The 23851-nt window shown below is 28.6% G+C and overlaps 2 protein-coding genes, 1 long non-coding RNA gene and 1 other non-coding gene across 4 annotated transcripts; 3 read left to right on the top strand and 1 right to left on the bottom strand.

Moving 5' to 3' along the window:
• Positions 1–5274: 5274 nt before the first annotated feature.
• Positions 5275–8144, top strand: LOC101496149 (uncharacterized). Its single transcript, XM_004509719.4, has 2 exons — positions 5275–6815; positions 7786–8144. Exons 1-2 carry the CDS (start codon positions 6347–6349, stop codon positions 7839–7841), a joined length of 525 nt encoding a protein of 174 aa, XP_004509776.1. The 5' UTR covers positions 5275–6346; the 3' UTR covers positions 7842–8144.
• Positions 8145–8687: 543 nt separating this feature from the next.
• On the top strand, positions 8688–8760 carry TRNAK-UUU (transfer RNA lysine (anticodon UUU)). Its single transcript has one exon. It is a non-coding gene; the product is annotated as a tRNA-Lys (tRNA).
• Positions 8761–14446: 5686 nt separating this feature from the next.
• LOC101495826 (protein NETWORKED 2D) lies at positions 14447–18475 on the top strand. Its single transcript, XM_004509718.4, has 2 exons — positions 14447–14867; positions 15528–18475. The coding sequence occupies exons 1-2, from the start codon at positions 14774–14776 to the stop codon at positions 18278–18280; spliced, it is 2847 nt and encodes a 948-aa protein (XP_004509775.1). The 5' UTR covers positions 14447–14773; the 3' UTR covers positions 18281–18475.
• Positions 18476–20319: 1844 nt separating this feature from the next.
• On the bottom strand, positions 20320–23047 carry LOC140919039 (uncharacterized). Its single transcript, XR_012161626.1, has 2 exons — positions 22881–23047; positions 20320–20543 (listed from the first exon to the last, which is right to left on the bottom strand). It is a non-coding gene; the product is annotated as an uncharacterized lncRNA (long non-coding RNA).
• Positions 23048–23851: the final 804 nt, after the last annotated feature.

Genomic DNA, 23851 nt, shown 5'->3' with positions numbered 1-23851 from the left:
AGAGGCAAAGAGAAAAGTGAGAGAGGAAGAGCAAACCCTATTTTCGCATAAAACAGAGCAGCTGCACTAGATTCGCGATATCTCCTTCGTTCACCGTCGGATCGGGCTGAAATTTGGACAGCAGGTTCGTGACTCGTGGTACTTCATTCTGACCGTTTGGATCGTCGATCAGAGGTCTGAGGTGGGAGAAAATGAACTCGGACAGCAGCAGTTTTTCTGGTTTTTTTGCTGAACTTTTTTTCTCAATTTCATGTTTGTTTTCTCATTGTGTTGGCTGATTGTTGTGCTGGTTACCTTGCTGTTTTTGGCTGGTTACTGAGCACGAATTTGTGCCATATTAGAAACTCTTTGTACCCATATTTTGATCATAGTGGAGCTTTATTACTGGCTTGGTCCCGTGGTTGTTTACTTCTCACATTGAGAAGGTTTTTCCACGTTAAAAATTATTGTGTCATTTGTGATTGGTGATTTTAGTTGCTGTGATTATTTGTTGATTGCTCCTCACAGATTCTTGCAAGTTTGGGAAATTGATTATCCGCTGCATATTGCTCTGTTAGAGTTGTTATTATATTTGTTGTTGAATTTCCCATCAGATTCCTGATTCGTCTGATCATTCTTAAAATATTATTTGATTAGTGTTTCAATTTATTGAATTTGTTTTTTATAAAGTATTAATAGATCTATGAAATTGAGTATTTATATATACCATTTTTAATAAAATAAATTTTTTAAGAAGTATGCAATTTAATATTTGAAATAGTGTGTGTGTCTTTTTAATGTATTGGCTGTGATAAATATTTATTAAAAGAATATTTTGATAGAATAATTAAATTGATTTATACTCTTTAAATTAATGAATTAATTTATTATTTTATAAATTTAAAAGCAAAATTGACGGATAGTTACAATTTTAAGAAAAACTAAAATGAACAATTTTACTCAAACTTTTGCGTACAATTTTACTCTAAATTTTGGTTTGTAAAATATATTTAAAAGGGAAAAATATATAGAAAAATCCTATTTTATCGTTTGGGTTTTGCTCAAGTGGGGAAGGTAAGGGTTACCTGCAAGAAGTCAGGATCAAGTACAAGAGGGAAGGTGTGTCCCACACCCCATCTTTGACTAAATGCAAGTGGCCACAATCTCATTTTTATAATTCTACTTTGCAGCTTAATTGACTACTCAATTCATGTAAGTCTATGTTACAAATATTGCAATTGCAATAAAAAATAATTCGAGTTAATAAAATGATTTAAATCAAATAGTTAATAAATTTTTGTTAATAACAAATTATTTAAGAAAATATAAATTTTAATTGAAATAATATTTTGTTAAATTTTATTTATGTTTTGGTTGAACTTCATATTATTAAAATCTCATTTTCTTGAAAATTAAATGGTTAACATAAAAATAAAAATAAAAATAAAAAGAAATTTATGGCCATGGTAGATTGATGGTTCTTTTCTCCTTAACTAATAATCTAGAATTTGGAATAGATGTAATAATTATGTCAAATAATTGTTTATCTCTATTTTTTTATCTAAAGTTGATAAGAAGAAGATTTTGTGAATGCGTAAATTGTAATGTAAATTAATCAACTTTAAATTAATGAATGAGATTAATTAATGTATACAAGAGTGTATTTCTTTAACACCAAGTCGATTTCAGCAAAACTAATTCATATGAATATAAAATAATATTAACAACTCACTCTTTAATACATATTTATTAATATATTTTTTATTAATTAACATGGACGACTCCCAATAAATTTAAATAGAACCTACACAATTTAATAAAACTTATATAAATTTTCATCAATAAATAAAAATGTATATTAAAAAATATGTCGTGTTCATAATTATGTGAGACAATAGAAAAAAAGAAAAGTATAACAAATATTTAAAAGGTTTTATAAAAAATAAAAAGGTAGACAATCATTTCAAAATTAAATATGAAAAATAACCAAAACTTCCATGAAGATATCTGTAGGAAACTTTAAGTACAAGATTTTTTATTTATTTTAGTTCACATTTAAGTTGGCAACAACTAAAAAAACTATGGCCTTAAAAGTGAGAAATCTTGGCCTAAAGAAAGAACAACAGTTTTAGAAATGTGACTTAAAACTGGCTGGAAAAACAGTCTACAACTGACACTAGAAATCGTGGCTTATGCAACAATTTTTTTGTTTTGAACTTTGTGGATAATAGTAATAGACAATGATAATCTAAACCATACGAAACCATTGTGTAACTATTGCTTAAAGTTTAGGCTACAATTTTTTGTTCTAACCACTGCCTTTTGTCGTTGCCTACACTAATTTATGTTGTAGTTAGAATTTCAATTTTCGAACCTTAATATGAATATAATTCAACATAATTTGATTATCAGTGGAAATATATATAGTGGGAGAAATAAATAGCATAGCATAGTTGATTTTTTATGCGATGATGGCATGGTTATTAATTCGTAACTGAATGATTATGTGCTTTTTTTTTATGAAAGTGAGAAATCAACTTTTTTAATCTGTATTAAGAAAAGTTTTATTCTACTTTTCCAAAAAGTAATTGACATGATTAAGTTCATTATTGACTTTTTTTTCTTTTTCTCTTTTATCTTTTTATTTTTATATAAATTTCTTTTATCTTTTTTAAGTCATCCCTAAACCATAGATGCTTAATTATTATATTGGATAAACCTATATTTTAATATATATGATGTTATTTTAATCTTTGATGTAGCAAAAGTTTAGTTATTGACATTATAAAGGTTATGAACGATTTCGACAATAAATTGTATTTTTTATATATTATTTTGATGATGAAGATTAATTTGAGTTTTTTTTTTCAATCACACAGTATGTACATGACAAAATAAAATAATATTATGGTATTTATTATCACGTGTACATCAAACACATAATATGAGAATATGTATTATATCATTATTATATTATATATTTATCATACTATATATCAAATTATCTCTTTATCATATCGTGTGCATTAAACGGACCTTTAAATTATTAAAATTTTACATTTAATACCTTAAAATGTATGTATTGTTGGGATAAAGGTTATTAGGTTGCGTAAAAAAAAAACAATTTTTAAAATTTTAAGGAGATGAATGACTTTAGTCAAATATTTTTTTTATATATTTAATTTCTTATCAAGTATCCTTAAGACATCTGGAATATTTGTCATGATTTAATTGTCTAATCATCCATAACAATGACTTTTTTTCTGACAAAATGGCAATAACACTAGCTAAACAATAATAATTTAATAGGGGATAACTACCACTTTGATCCTTAGTGTTAACTCAATTACATCTTATACTCATCAAAACATCAATTATTTTGATCTCTAATGTTAATTGAGATGTTCACTGTTAAGCCGTTGATGTAGACGCTAACTTGGGAAATTAAATCATATATAATAGACTTCATGACATGTGTATAGTTGATGTAGTCAAAGATTAAAACGATAGTTAGACTAAAATTTTCTTAAATAAAATAAAAAATTTATCTTCTTCTCCAAAAGTTATTTCATAACTTCTTTTCCAAATTTCCTCCTTGAATTCAACACTTCATTTATAGTTCTTCTTCAAATCCATAGACATATCACATATCAAGTTTCATCCACCTTCTTCATCTCCATCTTCTTCCTCAATGATTTAATGATTTAGTGAAAGCTTTTCAAGTCTAGATTGATAATATGAGTATACTAATGTGCCTCAAATTCAACATGGACATAAGATCAATACATTTGGTCTAAATGTTGTTTTAGTGATTTGTCTCAGACGACATCATTTATACACATGACATGAAGTTTGAAACATATAATCACTTAAATCGACGTCTACATTAGCGACTAAGCTTTTGATAAATAGAAGATGTGATTGAATATTTGATTATGTCAATTATGACTAATATAACACCATCTTTAATTCTAAAGAACCAAAATGGTAATTCACTCTAATGATAAATAACAAACCTTTAAAAAGGAGAGAGTCGAAAGGGAACAAAAGTCAATTGCCGAATTCTTTCTCAAAAATTCCAATGAGAAAAGCATAATACTTTTTTTATTTTCCTTATACTTTTTTGGTACGTCAAACTTTTAATAGTTTTGGCTATGCCAACTTTTCTCATATTTGGCTATGTTATCTTTATATTCTTCGAGTACTGATTACTTTACGGATACCCACCTCCAGATTTTTCCCCCTAGAAAAACTGATAACTGACTTGAAATCATTTTCATTGAAATTTGGTGATCAATTCCCACCACTATGGTTTGTTGTCACTCCTTAAAATTGACAATGATTTGTCCACTACAACTTATCATAACAATTACTGAATCACTATTCCTACACAAGAGAAATTACTACTAGCCATAAATTTGATTGGAAGGTAAACATTATCATTGGACCGAGACAAGAGTGATGCCACAAAACAATTGTTTTAGATTTTTGTGAAAAACAAAATATACTTAATAAAAATGTCTTATATTATAATATTTTTAAAATTTAAATATATAAATATTTTTAAAATTATTATTATCTTAATAATATTAAATCAATTAAAAAAATATATTATATAACATCGTTATATTAATTTAGTAATACAAATTAAAATTTTAAAAATTTATTTCAAACTTCATCTTAAAATTCACATTAAACTTTTGCATATATTAAATCTGCGTAAATAAAATAAAATCTAATTAAAGATTAATTGAGATAGAATTTAAAGTCATCACAAACATTTCCTCATTCATTATATTTTATTTACCAATTAAAATCAATACCTTGATTTAAAAAGAAAAAAACCAAGTGTTCCGTAGTTTGTCATTTTTACTTTCTTCATTACTTTGAGAATCCCTAAATAGTAAATAATCCAATCCAATATGTCGTCTAACATTATTGACACGTGTCAACCAAATGGATTTACATTCACTCTAATTTGATTAATGGGTAATATTAAAAACACTTTTATATACACTTTTCAACACACATCGATTAAAATTCCCTTGAGTTTTGTCAAATTCTTATAAGATAACAAGAGTCTAAGTAAATTTTAATTTTAACTTCCCAAAGGTTTTTGGTATTGACTCCTCTTTGGTTAATAGTCAACCACGTCAGCAATTTTTGACGGTTCCAATCGTTTTCATCACGCGATCAACATCTAACATGTTCGTTTCTGATTAAAAAACATAATACTATTCATTTATATCGTTAATTACTATAAACTATATTCCAGGACGGGATGCGTGACGGTGCATAATAATACCGTAAACTCTCAATCTAACCGTACATCACAAGAACAGATTCAATCTGAACCGTTGGATGTAACGAGATTGAAAAAATCGCTCTATAAATCCAGAAGAAGACGAGTTTCACTGTAATCGATTGATTTGGGTTTTCTGAAGTGTAACCATAAAGACGAATTAGGAGGAAGAAGATAAGAGAGAGAGAGAGAGATAATTGACGAGTTAGGGTTTCGAAATCGATTCACCGAGTCTTCTATGCATTCCGATCTCCCCTGATTTTGATTCTAGTAGCTTAAAGGACCAAATTTTCCGGCGAGAAGTTTGGGATTTTCCGATGATTCTTTTAGTGTTTGGGAATTTTGGATTCTGACCCTAAAGCAAAGGACTTTACTCATAAGTGTTTACCGAGTTTCTCCTTGTTTCCGATTTTGTGTTGAGTACAACGATCATGACTGTGCCATTGTGATTCTGGATATTAGATATTATGGGGTTTCTATTTTTTGAGAAATAAAAAATAACAAAAAATATAATTTTTATTTTGTTGGGATCGGGTAATTTTTATTTGGTTTTTTGGGTTCATTTCTTGGAGTGTTGTGTTGTGTGTTTTGAGGATTTTTTGTTACATTCAATTTTGGGAAATGGGCCAGTGAAGTCCTGACAAGTTGAGTTCTTCAAGTTGCTTAATTGGGTTTTTGATATTTAAAGGAAACCTTGTCCTTGATAAATTTACTGCATCTGATTCATCAGTGCTTTTGTTTTTTGTTTTTGGATTATAATTATAATAATAATAATAGAAATTGAAATTTTTGGCTTTTATCAATTGGTATTGATATTAATAGGCTTTTGTTGGGTTGAATTTATTTATTGATTGATATCCTTTTTTGGTAATGAATGGATCATTTTTCCTAATATAGTGGTCACTGCAACAGGCAGAAAACCACTGGCCATTCTGTCTCTCAATTTTTTTGGCTTCCAATTTTTCACAAATAATTGGATTCCTAAAGATCTTCTTCATTCATTGATGTAACTTGTAACCCTTTAGCTTTGCAATTGCTATTGGAAAAAATTGAAAATTTGTAACTATGGCTGTGTCTTTGACACGTTTGTCTTGGTGGTTATGGGGTGGTAGTAAGGAGAAAGAGACTGTTGTTAATGGAAATTCATCTTCTGAATGGTGTTTTTCAATGAAAGAAAGAGAGTCTTTGAAGTTTCCTTTGATGAAGGGAACAAAGATGGCTCCATCTAACAGAAGGGTTAGAAAGAAGTGGCATAGTAGGGAAGAGAGGAGAATTGATAGAGAGTATGATGTTGTTTTAGTACCATCTGATGGTGGTGGTGGTTGTTTATCAGGCTCTGAATCTGATGATTCAGATTGGTCTATTGGGTGGTTAGAGCCTCATGGCTCTGATTTTGTCAGTGATGATGATGATGAGTCTGACGGTAGTTTTGCTGTGTTGGTTCCTTGTTATAGACCTGGCTGCAAGGAAGTGGAAGGATCAAATAATCAGATTTTGAGTGCTATCAAGAACCTCCCTAATGAATTTTCTTCTGGTATGATTTGAAACTTTGCTATTGAAATTTTGTAATTTTGTGTTCAATTAGCATTGCTTCATTTTTATGAGTTGATTTAGTTCTTTAAAAAAAACATTCTTTGTTTAAATGCTTTTTTAATCTATAATTTTTTTTTTAGTTTGTCTTGCCTTGTTGATGATATTGATCCTGATGAAGAAATGTGTTTGTGATTTTGTTATATATACTAATATTGGTACTTTAGTTAATGCTAATCATTCAATTGTAAGTGCAATGGTGATTAGGCCTTATGTTATGGCTAGCATAATACATGACAAATACTTCTGCTTTTTTTTTTATTCTTAGAATTGTCTTCAAATGCATCACTCTACGAGGTTGTTGTTTTATGGTTTTTTTATTTTAATAATATTTGGTTTGTGTTTGGAACTGTGGATACTATAGAGACATGCTTTTCTAGCCTAGTGTGTTTTTGGCTCCTTTTTAATTTTGTGAGTGCTTTCATGTCTCATTTGCAAAAATACTTCTTTTCGCTATGGTTTTTGGTTGCTTGCATTGTGTTCAGTAGCGTTGAATATAAGATCTTTGGCCTATGAGTAGGATTTTTAGATCTTTACTTGGACCCTGCAATTTTTATTTTCAAAAATAACAAATACAAATAAAAGATAAGGTATACTATATGATATTATGTTAATTTGACTTGTTATACAGAATAAGTAACAACCTTTATCCTATGTATTCTAATTTTAGAACAGTTTTTTGCTTATAGAAAATGAGTTCTTGTTTTCTATACCATGATGATTGAACTTAATTTGTAACAATTGCATACTCCAAGTATGGTAATTGTGTTTAAAATAACAACCTGCCATTTTGATTGAGCTGTTTGTAACAAACCAAAACTAGGGAAAGTTGTATTGTAATTAATGATTGCCACCTTTTAACTATATTCATTCATTGTACTAAATTTTCTTGTTATTATCTGTTGAATTTGCAGCTGGAAACAATTACATGGAACAATGGTTGGCTTCACTTCAGAATTTTGGAGCATAAAAAACAACTTCATGTGTGTTTGTAACTTCGATTTCTACTTTCTACTATGCTGCGCAATTGTTTGATGGCGGCACCATGGAAGATTTATATCGCATTTCCAAACACACACTTCATCGTTTATGACTAAGACCTTTCTAGGAGGCAAAAATAATCTATTATGCATCCAATGTATTTTTTCTACATAGAATCCACTTCTTCTCTTATTGTAAAAGCTCAAATTGTAATGTAAAGTTTGGAGCTAGAACATACGATATGGCCAATCACTACTACAATAAAAAGGAATTTATCTTTATGTAAATATAACTCTTGATCGAAAATCAATATTATATTGATATAGGGAACTATAGAAGAGGATTGTGCATAAGTTATTTTTTCAGTAAGATGAGAAAATTTTCTACTTTAGTAATAATTGGGACAACTGAACACGATTTGTGAACACAATTTGTAAAATCTTTAAATTTTTAGTGTTTTTGACAATCTTTATAATAGGCTATATTTTAACTTTCGATTATAATATCTCAAGTTATATAAATGAGAATGATCTTTTAAATACAAAATTCAACACATAACTATTTCATTTATAAAAATAATTATTAATTTATTATTTTAGAAATTAATTATTAAAATTCATCAATTTATAAATGTACCGTAAAAAATTCCCCTTATAAATAGGCATAAAATAATATATTTCCTTGTCTCACGTTAACATAGTAAACTTTCTTAAATTACTGATTTTTTGAAAGTTAAATGACTTGATTCTTAACTTTTTTCATATTAATATAAACATTACAAAAGGATTTTAATATTTATGGTTAAGTATTTATCAAAAGACATATCAAATATATGGCCGTCTTAGCTCAGCTGGTAGAGCGCGTGGCTTTTAACCACGTGGTCGTGGGTTCGATTCCCACAGACGGCGAAAATTGTTTTATTTTTATTTTTTTCAATTCATGTTTCTCTTTTTTTTTTTTTTCTTTCAAAAAATATTTAATATAGTTTTTCCTCTTTCTCTCCTTGTTTATTATTTTTTTCAATTCACATTTCTCTTTTTTTTTTCAAAAAATATTTCTTTTCTAATATAGTTTTTTTTTCTTTCTCTTTCTCTCGTTAATTTTTTTTATTTTATAGATCTCGTTATTTAGTTGTTTTTTTTATAGATCCATTTTGCACTACTTCTCAACTAATACCCTCCGTATCGTTTGGCATATTATGGTTTGGACCACAATTGGATGAGGTAATGGCACTATCTTTCTTTCACGGTGTATGTTCATTGCCCTCATTTATTTGGGAAGTTACATTTCAAGTCGCAGTCTATGTCTTGCGCATGACGATATCAATATTTGATTGTCTCAACCTTTTTGGTTTTCTTTACTCATTTCCCTTTTTTATTTCTTGTAGTGGACTCTTTACATCTGTTTTTAATTATTAGTATGATATTGTTATAACCACCAATAGGACTTAGACCTCAAAGTATGAGTAGGGGGGAAATAGATACGACCGATAGATAAAATGTCCACAACTTAATCTATGTCCGATAGATAAATAAGTCTAAAGTTTTTTAAATTATATTTACTTGAAATGATATACTATAGACTTTAAAAATAAAATAAAAAGTCTATCAGATCGATAAAACTTAAAGTAAATATAAATAGTTATTATTATTATTATTGTTATTATTATTATTATTATTATTATTATTATAAAAAAATAGAATTGAAGTAGAATTTTATATAAAATTAATTTTTTTAAATGACATGTTAAATTTTAAAATAGAATATAATTGCATTGACATATCATAAATTCTTTTTACTGTAATTAATCTTATTCGAGATGTATCAGACACTAAATATAGATATATCTTTCAGCAAAAATTTAAATCAGAATAAATAAACATCCTCTTTATTTCTAAAAAATATTAATTTTATTAAAAATATTTTGAGTGTATAAAAGTTTAATTATGTTAAATGTACGTCACAATATCTAAAAATATGTGATTTATCCTCTTGTTTATTTGATAAATGAACTAAAATTGCAAAGGTAAGGTGATAACCAGATCATCCAAAGGGAAGACGAAAATAAATCAAGGGAAGAAAAACAGTTAAAAGTCCTTAGAAGCGAAATTAGGAATGAAATGAAAAAGAAATATTTGAGTTGTACAATTGTAACCCAAAGTTTGATTAGCTTCACAAGGAACCAGTAAAATAATACTGCTCTAGCCAATGTAAAATATCAAGGAATTGATTAACCAATAGATATCAATGTTGAATGATACTGACATGGCTGTTAAGAGTATTATAAGATTCAAAAAATACTATTAAGAAATAAAAGTTATCTGTATTATAAAGTCAGAGATAAAAAAAAATCATAATTTAAAAAAAAAAAAATCAGATTTTAAGAACAAAAACAAGGGTCTAGATTTTTTTAAAAGAAAAATATATAAAATCATAGTTTCAATTTGATTGATGTTATTTACCAGTTTTATTTTATGTTATTTATAATTTAAATAAAAAAGAATTTTTTTTTAGTTGTTAGTATTTTTTTATTATATACCTAATTTTTAAATGTTTGAGACACACTCAACTCAAATACTGCACACATCTAGATGTAATCTCACAACTTTTGAATGAGTCTCAATGTCAATAATAGAGAAACCTCTATTGAAAACCAATTTCAAACTTTTTAAGATAGCCCATAACTATACTATAGTGACAATACAAGCACCAAAAGAGCAAGCAAACCTCCCAAAAACCAATATACATTTACTTGGGCCATCCCACAATATAACATTACAGGCAATCTTCCAAAGTTGTACTCTCAATTTTTCAAGGCCTTTCTATATCTATTTCAATCGGAAAATCTCATTAGAAGATGACTTGTCCACTCATAATAACATAACTTGAGTTAGATAAAAAGACTCCATTAAGTGCATCACATAAAACCAAATCATTTGACACATTGGTATCACTAGAAATTGACATAGATCTAATATGATTTATCACATCTAGTGGGAAATGTTGAATCAATTAGTAGAATTGTTAGAAGTGTCTATTGTACGGTTTGAATCGATTTTGATACAAAAAATCATATGAATGAAAAATAAAATCATATATAATTCACTTCGATTCATATGATACAATTAAAAAAAAAAATCTTATTCAATCCAATCCAAGATGATTAATTTGGATCACTTTTTAGATTTTCAAATTACATGTATGGGCATAAGTGATAAATCATATGCTTCCAATACCATAAATGTAGATCCCTCAAATTACATTCCCTTTCAGTTTCACCAAATCCTATATTGCATCTTCTTTCCAAGCTTAGCATAATGGATATTTTCCAACCCTGATATTGCAGAGGAACAATACATGATTAGTTGGTTATTCCATTGTTGTTACCAATTTAATTTCAATTCAGTTGTTCTGTGTATGTAAATATGGTTACTTGTACACAAAATACTCAATTGTTTAAATAAACAAGAATACTCATTTCTCCATTCTCTATTGGTGAGAGTCCTCTATCATAATAAAAGACTTAATCAATTAACAATTTAAAAAAAGGAGAACATTTTTTGCATACAGTTTTTTATTAAAAAATATTATTTGAACACTCATACACTCAAATAAAATTGAGAGAAATATAAAAAAATGATATAATAAATATGATATATTAATAATGTTATAAAATTATAAAAATAAAAATAAAAAAGTAAAATATTAAATGAAATTGAAAATTAAAGGCATTCGAATATGATTAATATTTTCAATTGACTTTGTTGACAAAAGTCGGCCACCGTCCCCCTCCAATTACAGCTTTTCTAGGCAACTTTTTTGGTGCCATTAAATTTAAGGGATTGCTTTTGCTACATGCTTAAAGAAGACACAATAATAATAATAATTTTATTTTGATTTGTATATAGTAATAAAAAAATTATAAACTAGGTTAATCAACATACATCAACATTATTAAACTAAATATTATATTATACTTTCGAAATTAAAATTTTAAATTATATTTATATATTTTATGTGATATTTATGATTCTCGTATATATATAAAAAGAATAAACAAAAATTATACTTTTATATAAAATAAATACTTGTAAACACAATACATAATTTTTTTTACAAAAGAAATATACAATTTTAGATCTTTAGTATCGTTTTTTCCCTTTATTTAAATTATTTAATTTATATATTTATGCTTTTCATTTAATTCAATAACTAATTTTTTAAATATTTATATTATATATAAAAGAATATTAAGTTTTAGTATAATGTATTTCCTCCCTATCTTACTCTTCCATTTAAGCTATTTTTACTTACAATTTTATTCTTTCTTATTAATCAAATAACTGAATTTTCTTTTAAATAATCATATCAAATTTTATAATTTCAATTAAACAAATCAAACTACACACTAATATTTAAACTAACCAAAAACTAGCTTTGTTTTAGTTGTAAGTGACTCTAATATAAGGTTTTATATTTAACTCATGTATAAGAAAATTCACCATTTTTTAGGGAGAAACTATTCAATACCTTTTAGTTCGTTCTAAAAATAGTCCTCACCGTACGTAAAGATACCTTTCAGAAAAAGTAAATAAATAATTTAATCTTTAAAATTTTTAAAGTCATTTAAGTTAGTATCTGAATTTTATAAATTAATAAATATATCTTAAAAATTATATAAAAAATGTTAATATAGTCCATATGTAAACTTTAATTGCTATAGATTGTGATATAAATATGTAGTTTCTACACTTGTTGAGATTAATTTATCTATAAAATTTGATCGTCTTGTAAACAAGTTTGTCGATAATTAAAATTATGCATTAATTAATTAATGACAATTTAGTTTATGAAATACTTAAATTTCATAAACAAATTAGTTCTTATTATAATGATATTGATGAAGGATTAATGTGGAGATTTCGTATATTCAATTAGCATATAACATCGTAGTCTTTAATATTAAAAATTTAAAAAAAAATTATTTTGACTAATATTTTCTTTATTTTAATTATATATTTAGCAATTCAATAAAAGTTAATAACTAATTTAATTGAGGTCACCTTCCTTGTGTTCCGATTTTCTTTACTAAAAAGGAATGGTTCTAGACTAATTTTTGGTTTGAAATTATTTTTTAAAATTTATTTATTTGTTTAAATAAATAATTTTTCCATATATTTATTATGTTTTTTTATTTCATCGATTAGTGTACCATTTGTTATGATTTTCTATTTTTTTATGGTGTTTGTTTTGTTTAGAAAACTGACCAACTTCGATTTTATGGAGATTCATAGTTATTTTGACTTGTTAATCTTGTAATTCCAAAGACACATGAATTCCAACCACTTCTTTTTTTTTCATCATATTTCATATTTATAAATTATCATATATTAGGATACATTTTATTTTTTTATACTATTAACTTGAGCATTATAATTTTTTTTTTTTATTTTAACAATTTTAAATTACATTATTTTTTATAGACATAATTATTTTCAAGTATCACTCTTAATTTTTTTAATAATTTAACGTCAATAATTATACGTTGAAAACTCCTAAACATTTTACATGGAGATTCACTACTAAAAATATAGTAGTTAACATAACCAATAAACCAAAAAAACTAAAAGTAAAAGTACTATAAAATTTCAAATAAAAAATAGAATTAATCAAGTCACCATCTTGTTAAAAATTAATCAAGTCAAATTAGTTTGAATAGACATGAAAGTTCTCTTTAATCTGTCACGTATTTAAATAAATAAAATTTCAAATACAATTTAAATAAATAAATAAATAAATACAATAATAATTTTTATAAAAATTTAAATTTAAATCTTTCATTAAAATATGACTAACTAATTGATGTAAGACATATGACTAACTAATTACAACATTCAAATGTTTGCAACAACCATCTTTTAAATTTTTTAACTTTGCTCCTCTTTTAAAAAGATTGACTAACCATATTGAGATCTAAAAAAAATATCCAAATTCCAAGAAAAGAAAAATGAAAAGGTATATATGTAAAAGCAAAAGGGGCATGGCTGTGTTGGTGGTGCACTGGCAAAGCTGGAACAATCCCACCAGTCACCACCACGTGGGTCGTCGCTCATGTCATGCAAACATTTTTATATACTTTATTTTATGTTCTTTTCTTTTGAGATTTAATCTCTATTCACCCTCAATTTTTTATTTATCAATCTATTAATATTTATATGTATTGGAGTATATTATTTAAAAAATTCAATTTTTATGGTGAAGAATGATAAAATTATAAATAAAATAGTATAAACAAAAGAGTTTTATTAAAAGGAAAAATGATATCAAAACTTTTTATCCTTTTATTTATAATTATAAACTTTTTTTTAAAATAAATTATTTTTTGGTCAAAAAAATTATTTAATTAAAAATAAAATAATCTACACATATATTCAATCATACCTTATCGATTAGATATCTAGAGAATTAACATAATTAAGTAATATCATTATATTTGTCTGTAAAAAGATTATATAATATCTGTAACTATAAATTTCTTTTTGTCACACTTTTTCTAAAAGAAATATATTTTGACACTAAATTCTTGCGAAGTTTGCTCCCCTCCATCATCTCATAATTAGCACAACAACACCTTAGTTCACACGTTTTCTCTCTCTTTCTATCTGTCTCAATGTCTTTCTCTATGTTTCATTGAATTTTATTTTTCTTTTTAATTTCTTCTTCTTCATAGTTATTTTTTTTGTTTTTTATATTTTGTTCTCTTGGTCCTTTGCATCATGGATTCCATGTCTTCTAGTAAAAGAAGAAACACGGTTTGCATGTTTTTGACTCTCTCACGTTGTTGTAGTTAATATTAAGATCTCAATATCAATAATTAAGGACCAAGGGAATATCCAAAAAAAAAAAAAAGAAGAAGAAAAAATGTTGCAGAGAGCCGCAAGCAATGCATATTCATGGTGGTGGGCTAGCCACATCAGAACAAAACAATCAAAATGGATGGAGCAAAACCTTCAAGGTTCATCATATAATTTATCTTTTCATTCTCTTTTTCATATTAAAATTACCAAGTTGCATGCTTTGGTTTTAATGTTGTATAAAAAACATATAGTTTATTCTTTTGATCATCAATTTCAATTTATTCTTAAGGAATTAAAAACAGTATTTTCAATTTTTATGTATAATATATTTATTATTAGCAATTAGAAAATTCAGTTTTGCATTAGTGGAGAGGTTTAACGAAGATGTGATGTATATGTATATATGCTCAATAGGTTTAATTGTTTTATATAATTCTTACTATTCATTTTATCCAATGACTCTAAATATTATGGTGTTTTGCACAAATTTTAAAAGTTAATCATGTTGCAAAGCTTAATTTTCAAATAAAAAATTGTACTGTTTTGAAAAAAACAGGCAAATCTTGCACTCTTGAAGTAATTAAAGTCATTTCCTATGATTTTAGGATTTAAGAATATATATGCTTAATTAGAAGTATCAAATGTGTGTGTGTAACTGTGAGCACTAATTTGCTTATTGTAATTAGAATATTAAATAAAATTTGCTTGAACTATGACTAGATGCAAAAGTGATGTAAGATCATAACAGAATGCATTTTATTTTATATTTGAGCCTACTTTTGTACCTTACAAGTTGAAATATATATGCAAAAATGCAGATATGGAGGAAAAGGTGCAGAATGCTATAAAACTCATAGAGGAAGATGGAGACTCATTTGCAAAGAGAGCAGAAATGTATTACAAAAAGAGACCAGAACTGATAAACTTTGTGGAAGAAACATACAAGGCTTATCGAGCATTAGCCGAACGATATGATCACATATCAACAGAGCTGCAGAATGCCAACAACACCATTGCTTCTGTCTTTCCAGATCGAGTTCCATTTATGGATGAAGAAGACGAGGAGGGATCGCCGAGGGCTCCAAGAAAAAATATACCAGAAGGATTTAAAACAAATATTCCAAAGCCTCCACTTAAAGACTTAAAAAGCGTCGTAACAGCAGCCACGAAGAAATTCAATACCAAAAAGAATACAACAGGTGCTGCTGCTTCTAATGTTCCTAAATCTGGATTGAGCAGAAAGGAAGCAGTTGAAGAGGTTGACAAGCTGCAGAAACAGATTTTAGCCTTACAGACTGTGAAGGAGTTTGTGAAAAGCTCATACGACAATGCCATTTCTAGGTACTGGGAAACTGAGGAGAAGATCAAGGAATTACAAGAGAAAGTTTCTCTTCTGCAAGATGAACTTGGAGAAGGCATTGTTATTGAAGACGATGAAGCACGGCGTTTGATGGCAGAAGCTGCTCTTAAATCATGCCAAGAGACATTAGAAGAGTTGCAGGTGAAACAAGAAAGATCAGTTGATGAAACCAGAGTTGAATCCAAAAGGATAAAAGATGTTAAGGCCAAATTAGGCTCTCTCATGAATGAGTTCAATTATGATCAAAGGAATTCCAAAGAGGCAAGGACTAAAAGAGATGTGAATATGGTAAAAGAAACAAAGGAGTTGGAAAAAGAAACAAAGGAATTGGAAAAAGAAACAAAGGAGTTGGAAAAAGATAAGGGTAGTGTGACTCAACAGATAAAGGATTTGCAGTTATTACAGGAAACTGTTAAAGAGCAGTTTGAGACAACGGAAATGGCGGAGAAGATCGATGTGCTAGTGAACAAAGTGATAAGCTTGGAAACTGCAGTTTCATCTCAGACAGCACTAGTGAATAGATTGAGAACAGAAACCGATGAACTTCAAGACCATATTCGAACTCTTGAGTGCGATAAGGAAAGTCTGATCAATGATAAAATTAAATTGAATGACCAATTGAGAGAAATGGAACAAAAGATGCTTGCAGTACAAGATTTAAACCAAATCGTTGAAGATCAGAATAGCAATCTCCAAACTCATTTTACCGAAGCGCGTTGTAATATCGATAGCCTCTCGGAGAAAGTCCAAAGTGTGCAGCCAGGTGAGGAGGTTAAGTCACAGATGCAAAAGGATTCATCAGGCTTGGTTGAATCAAAATCTAAACCTGAAGGGAAAGTTCCATTGAATCAAGACAACGTTGTTCTATCGAACAATGTAAAGAAGTCGGAAAAGGAAGATAGTGGTTTGTTAGAAGATCCTGTAAATTCAGAAGAGGAGGTTAAGATTGCTAATACTGTAGAAAATGAGGTAACAACTGGTTCATCACAAAATGGTGTAGAGACAGAAAATAACAGTAAGGTCCTTAGTACCTTAGAAATGGAGGGAGTAACCTCAAAAGAAGAAGAGAAGAGTCTTAATCCTGTCAATACAGTTTCATGTATGACAGTTGGAGTTGATGAGAAAGAGAAGGCAGCAACAGATGATGAACCTGATTGGCGAGAAATGTATATGAATGGAATGCAGGATAGAGAAAAAGCTCTTCTAACTGAGTACACTAATACTCTTCGGAATTACAAAGATGTGAAGAAGAAACTATCCGAAATAGAGAACAATAATGAAGACAAACACTTGGATTCTTCTTTGCAATTGCAGTTGAATGAACTGAAGACTTCAAATTCCTTGAAAGATCAAGAGATAAGACTTCTGCATCAGAAACTTAGTCTCGTGCAGATAACCTTGGAGGGAAATGAAAACATGGCTGACTCAAATTCAGTTCTGTCACAACAAGAACAAGACATAGAGAAACTTCTGAAAATTGAACAACCTGCATCTACATCGGCTATTGAAGAGAAATTCCGGGGAAATATGGACGAAATTCTAGAGGAGAATTTAACTTTCTGGTTAAAATTCAGTACAACTTATGCTGAAATAAAAAGGTTTGAAACCACTATAAAAGATTTGTATTCGGAGGTATCGAAACTTGAGGTAAAAGAAAAGTCTTCAGAAAGTAGTGGTAGCATAAACCATTGTCTAAAATCAGACGCACGGCCGATATACAAACACCTGACAGAGATTCAAAATGAAATAACAGTCTGGTTGGAGAAAAGTGCCTTGCTGAAAGAAGAGCTACAACATAGATTCTCGTCTTTGTGTGTCATCCAAGAGGATATAACAAATGCATTGAAAGCAAGTGCTGAAGATGATGATTTCAGGTTCACAAGCTATGAAGCAGCCAAGTTCCAAGGTGAGGTTTTGAACATGAAACAGGAAAACAATAAAGTTGCTGATGAACTTCAAGCAGGTCTAGATATTGTAACATCTCTTCAACTTGAAGTTGAAAAGGCACTTGTCATTTTGAATGACCAATTTGGGTTGTCAACTTCAAAGAGACAAGAAAGTGGACAACTAAGACAATCCGAAACTCGAGCCAGGGTTCCTCTCAGGTCATTTATCTTTGGCGTGAAACCCAAGAAACAATCCATATTCTCATGCATGACCCCTGGAATGCATAGGAAGTTCAAGTCTACCAAGGATCAGAGTCATATATAAAATATTTTCCTAGTTTTATATTGTTTTCATTCCATACTAGATAGGGGATTGAGAGTGTCTTTTGAGATGCATTTTTTACTTGTCCATAACTGTAAGCAGGAAGTATGGCAAAATGTAGTCTTTGGTTTACTTGTGTGTTTTAAGCTCTCCTTTTCTACATATATCAATCAATTACTCCTTTTTCTGTCTTGGAAATTGTTTCTGTAATTTATATCAAACTGCCTGTCAATTAATTCTTTTGAAGACAGATCTTCATGTTAGATTATGATGTAAAAGCAACAAAATTATATGACATAATCACACTGCATAATTGAAGGTGTGCATATATACGAATTCAATTATATATTAGAGTGACATACGAAGAGACAAATTTGTCATTTCAACTTTAAATAGTGGGACAAAATGGTGTTAATTAAAATTTTTACTTTTGATATTTGGAGTCATTTCTATAACAAGTTAAAAAAATATGGTCAGTGGAAAATTGACAAAAAATGGTTAGTGTAGTTATTAAGTGATTTTTTTTTTTTTAATTGAAGTCATTTTATATCATGTTGCAAATGTAGTTAATAGGAATTTTGATCATGCAAGTTATACTTTCGATATGTCATGATTATTAATTTTTGGAATTAATCAATATTTTGTTACCTGTAATTATTATGTATTTTTAAAAAGAATCATTTAATTCAATCGACAAGAAGAATTATAATAAAATATTTTATAATGTAACTACAATTCATACTACTTTACAAACTTTTTATCGGTCACAAATCCACAACATTAAATTTTAAATTGTAGATGGAAGTTTATCTGCCTTTGTCTAGTCAAATATATATCTCTAACAAATATTACATGGTGGAGTCGATGTCTCTTCAATCAACTTGAGTGTTCGTTTCCTAAATAACCAATTGTTCATACAAGGGACATGATTCCTTTAAATCTAACTATGAATCATCCAATAAAAATGAACCAACCTGAAAAATCACATTATCTAACTATAGAAGAAAATTACCATTAATTACAACACATAATATATAAGGGGAAAGAGGTCCATAACAAATAAAAAATGAACATCAATTCTTAACATTTATAAGAGACAAAATAAAAATATTATGCAGCAAGTATCACAAGTAGTACCAAAAACAAATACAAACTAGTATTATTACACTGATTTTTATACTCATATTATGAGCAACTACCAAAACAAACACAAACTCAATCTAAACAATTATCCTTGGACCAAAACTAGACTATTGCCTAAAAAATCAGCAAGTGACTACAAACACACATAACAAGATTGTTGGCTAAAAAATCAGCAACACCAGAACTAGTGAATATGAATGTAAGAAATCATCAATCAACCCCAATACACCCCTAACAAGTCATCAATTGCTGCAAAAATCATCAATGGGGGATCATTCGTTGAGTTCAATATAACTTCAGGTGAAGTGAATACTCTCAAAGTTAAATTGTATATAAGGTTAAATCATTAACCACCTTATGTACTTCATTAAACAACAATTTATACATTATTAACCACTTTGATAAAGATTTATAAGATCTTAATGTTAACATCAATTTTTTTTGTGAAGAATGATCTAAATTAACACCATGTCAGTATATAATTTGTTGTTTTAGAATTAGTGTGCAAAAAATGTTGAGACAAAATTTCAAATTAATGTTATGATACAAACAAACAAAGGTTAATTAATACTCTAATTATGATTTTAAATAATGTGTTAATTTAACATGTGTTTTTGGGTGTAATAATCCAAGATAAGTACTAAACAATGCAAGCAAAATTTGTTTAAGGAAAAAGCAAAAAATGAACAAACAGAACCAAGCATGTTCTTGATAATATTCTAGAAAACCAATAACGTTCTCCACGTTTTTCATTTTCAACAAGAATGCTTAAATCATCATTTAATGAAAGAAAAATTCCTGCAAATTTCAAATGCATTTTCAGTATATCTACAAGGAATATACAGCTCTCACATCAGCAAAAGAAATATTCCAAAAGATCAAAGGTTAAAAGGCATGACTCAAAGCAAAAATGAAAATGATCAATCTCCAACATATTTACATTAATCTGCAAAATATTAACATCAATCTCCAAAGTGTTAACATCAATCTCCAGAATGTTAACATCAATCTCCAGAATTTTAACATCATTCTCCAGCATGTTAACAATCGATTTCCAACATGAGGACACCATTCTTCAACATGATAACAATCAATCTCCAGCATGTAGACATCATTCTTCAGCCTGTTAGCACAAATCAAAGACAATCTTGATCTGAATACATTAAACATATCTCTGAGATGTCTGTGCACATAAACAAATGATCATAAATCACAGTCAAGAATGAGAAGCTACATATCATCCATTATTAACACAAAAGCAAAACGCAAAATATTCAAGTCAAGAACATTCATGGTTCAAAAAGTCTGGTCTTTAGTCAAATCTGACACATGACAGCTGAACAATTTTAAACAGTTAAATTAGCTCTCATCAACCTTCTTGAAGCCTATAAAAGGAACTCCAAGCTCAAAGGAAAAATAAGAACTTCAAGTGCTAATAAATTCATCACTTACCACATTCATACACTCGAAAGTCTCTCATCCATAAAAAGAATCACTGCTATTCATATTCGAATCTCTTGTTATTATTTTATTGAATTTTTTGTAAAGAACCTAACCTCAAACAAGTGTTGAGATTACTCAGATTCTGCCAAACACTTTAAATCATTATTGTGTAAACTCGAGACTATAATGTTGTTTATAGTTTGAGTAGTTTGTAGAAAATCATTTTATGGTTAAAAGGTGAATTGTAAAATCTTCTATAAAGATTGATAGGTGACCTGATTGAATCTCTTTCTGGGTGGAAATGAATTATTGTAACAGATCAGGATTGATCTGAACAAACTGTGTAAAACTAAGAATGTTGTAAAACCAAGAACATTCTCCGTTTGAACACTTAGTGGAAAATCTCACAGTTGTGAAGATTGGACGTAGCCAGAGTTGGGTGAACATGATATATCATTGTGTCATATCTCTTCTCTTATCTCTATTTACTTTCAATCATTTTGATTATCAAGTTAAATAAATAAGCTAAATTGTTGATTTTTACTAAGAACGTTATCCGTTTTCTGTTTCCAGAACCAAGAACATTATCTGTTTTCTGTTTTTACAACCAAGATCAATGTTGACTTATTTTCTTAAGTTTTTAACAGAAAATTTTAAATAAGTGAATTTACAACTCAAACTCACTTCCTTGTAAATTGACATTGCTACTTCAAAAAACACACTTTAAACTCTTGAAACAAAGAAAGCTCACGATCAATCTCTACAACATTACAAGTATAAAATTAGAAATTTGAAAAATGAAGGAAAAAACTATTAAATCTTAAATAGAGCTAAATGTATGAAAATAAGGAGGAATGAGTTGAAACCATAAAAAAAAAATAGAGAAATAATCATTATCAACAAAAATGGAAAATAAATCCTAACCACAAAAAAAGGAATATGATACATTTTTCATCTTGTCACTATTACTTCCTTAAAGATGTGATTTTCATCATTTTATTCTTAAAGCATTCTCTTTCTGAATTTATTCTCTTTATCTCTATTTCAAGGGTTAACCAAAATCAAAATGGAAAAAATTGAAGAAAGAAAAAAAAAAAAAATAGAAAACAAGGAGGAAGAAAAGAAGAAAGAGAGATTACTTTAGGCGTGCAGGTCACGTTTTTTCCATGTGCAGAGTAAAAATGGTATATGTGAATAGTTGACTACCAAGTCACTACATTTTTTCCATGTGCAAAATTAAAATAGTATATATGAATGGTTGACTACCGAGTCACCTTATTTGTGTTATAAAAATGTGTTCCAATAACACTTATGTTTACATATATATTACTATTCTTTGTAGAACTTGTTGAAATCTAAAACTAAATGACAATATAAAATTCAATTTTGCTATCCACACCCCACTTTTTTGTTATCCACACCACTCAAATTTTTCATAAAAACGAAATATCCAAAATACTCTTTCTTATTTATATCATTCTTTAAATCCTAATTTATCTTTCTATCTTTATCTTCTACCTCATTCATAGTCATCTTTTTTTCTCACACCTTTTTCTCCCTCTTCCTCCATTTTCAACAACTTCAACATCGTAAACTCAATTTGCCTACGTGAACTCAACATGCATATGTGAACTAAGTTTGCTTAGGACCTATGTGAACTAAGTTTGCATGGAACCTACGTTAACTGAGTTTGTGTACGTGAACGAGTTTGCGTAAGTGAACTGAATTTGCATAAAAACCTATGTGAAATGAGTTTGCATAAGTGAACTAAGATTGCGTAGGAACGTATGTAAACTCAGTTTTCGTACGTGAACTGAATTCATGTATGGTTACGTGATTTAAATTCACGCAACCTATGTGAACTCAATTCACGTATGTATACGTAAACTGTATTCACGCAGTGCCTTCGATTTCTTAAATTGAATAACGTATGTGAATTCAACTCACGTAAACGTATAATGAATTATTTACGACGTACGTGAACTAAATTCAAACGCGCAGATCAGTAAAAATATACTTTGTTGGGTGACTTTAACCACAATATGAAGATGGAATTTATGGGGTATAAGTTATGAGTGATGTGAGTTTTGAATGAGTGAGTTATGATGGTTCAATTATGAATGAGTTGTGATGTATGAGTTATGAGGTTAATGATGACGATAAAGAGACAAATAGGAGTTATAGAATAAAACAAATAAGCAAGGGTATTTTGGATATTTTATTTTTATGAAAAATTTGAGGGGTGTGGATAGCAAAATTGTATAAAATTTAACCTAAAATGATTTTCAAAACAGTGTGAAAGAACTATGGGCATTTAAATGGCTCTAGTCCTAAGCAACAGAGTTGTAGGGACTATCGGCATATCGGCAAGATCAGATATTGGACTTGAACCCGAAGACATGGTTAGTTATTCAACGAAGAGTAAAAGTGGGAGTGAGAGTTAAAATAACCTTTAAGTTAGCAGGTTGGTTAGTATGTTGTACAATAGCAGAATGAGCTGAGAAGGAGCTATGGATCGTAGGCAGCAGATGAGCACATACAGCCGGTTTGCAGCATTGGATAGCAGAGGCGGCAAAGTAAGGATTCAGTATGCATCATCTTACAAAAAGAATACAGAGTAAACTTAATGGTGTACAACATAATAACCATGGTCTGTGATTTTTTTGTAATTCTGTATGAATGTTTAGGACAAGGTTACTAAAATGTAAGTGGCATTTGGAATAATAACTGGCTGGATGCAGCAGTACATAAAAACGGATTAGAAGCCAAGTGCAGCTGGTTTAAATTGAAATGATGCATATAATGAAACTGTTTGGCAGGTACGAATGGGGTGCCAGTTTTTTTGTACAATATGCTTAGAGTTATGACAGTACACTGATGAATTATTCTGCATCATGGCTAAGTTGTGATCAGTTTTAGTAGTTTGAATAAGCAATGCAGGGTCAGGTGGATGTCGGTGTTGCAAGGAGTTACTTTGATTGTCTCTGG

This window comes from Cicer arietinum, chromosome 8 (genome assembly GCF_000331145.2).
Source record: "Cicer arietinum cultivar CDC Frontier isolate Library 1 chromosome 8, Cicar.CDCFrontier_v2.0, whole genome shotgun sequence".
Classification (NCBI taxonomy): Eukaryota; Viridiplantae; Streptophyta; class Magnoliopsida; order Fabales; family Fabaceae; genus Cicer; species Cicer arietinum.
This window is presented reverse-complemented; position numbering and strand designations above follow the sequence as displayed.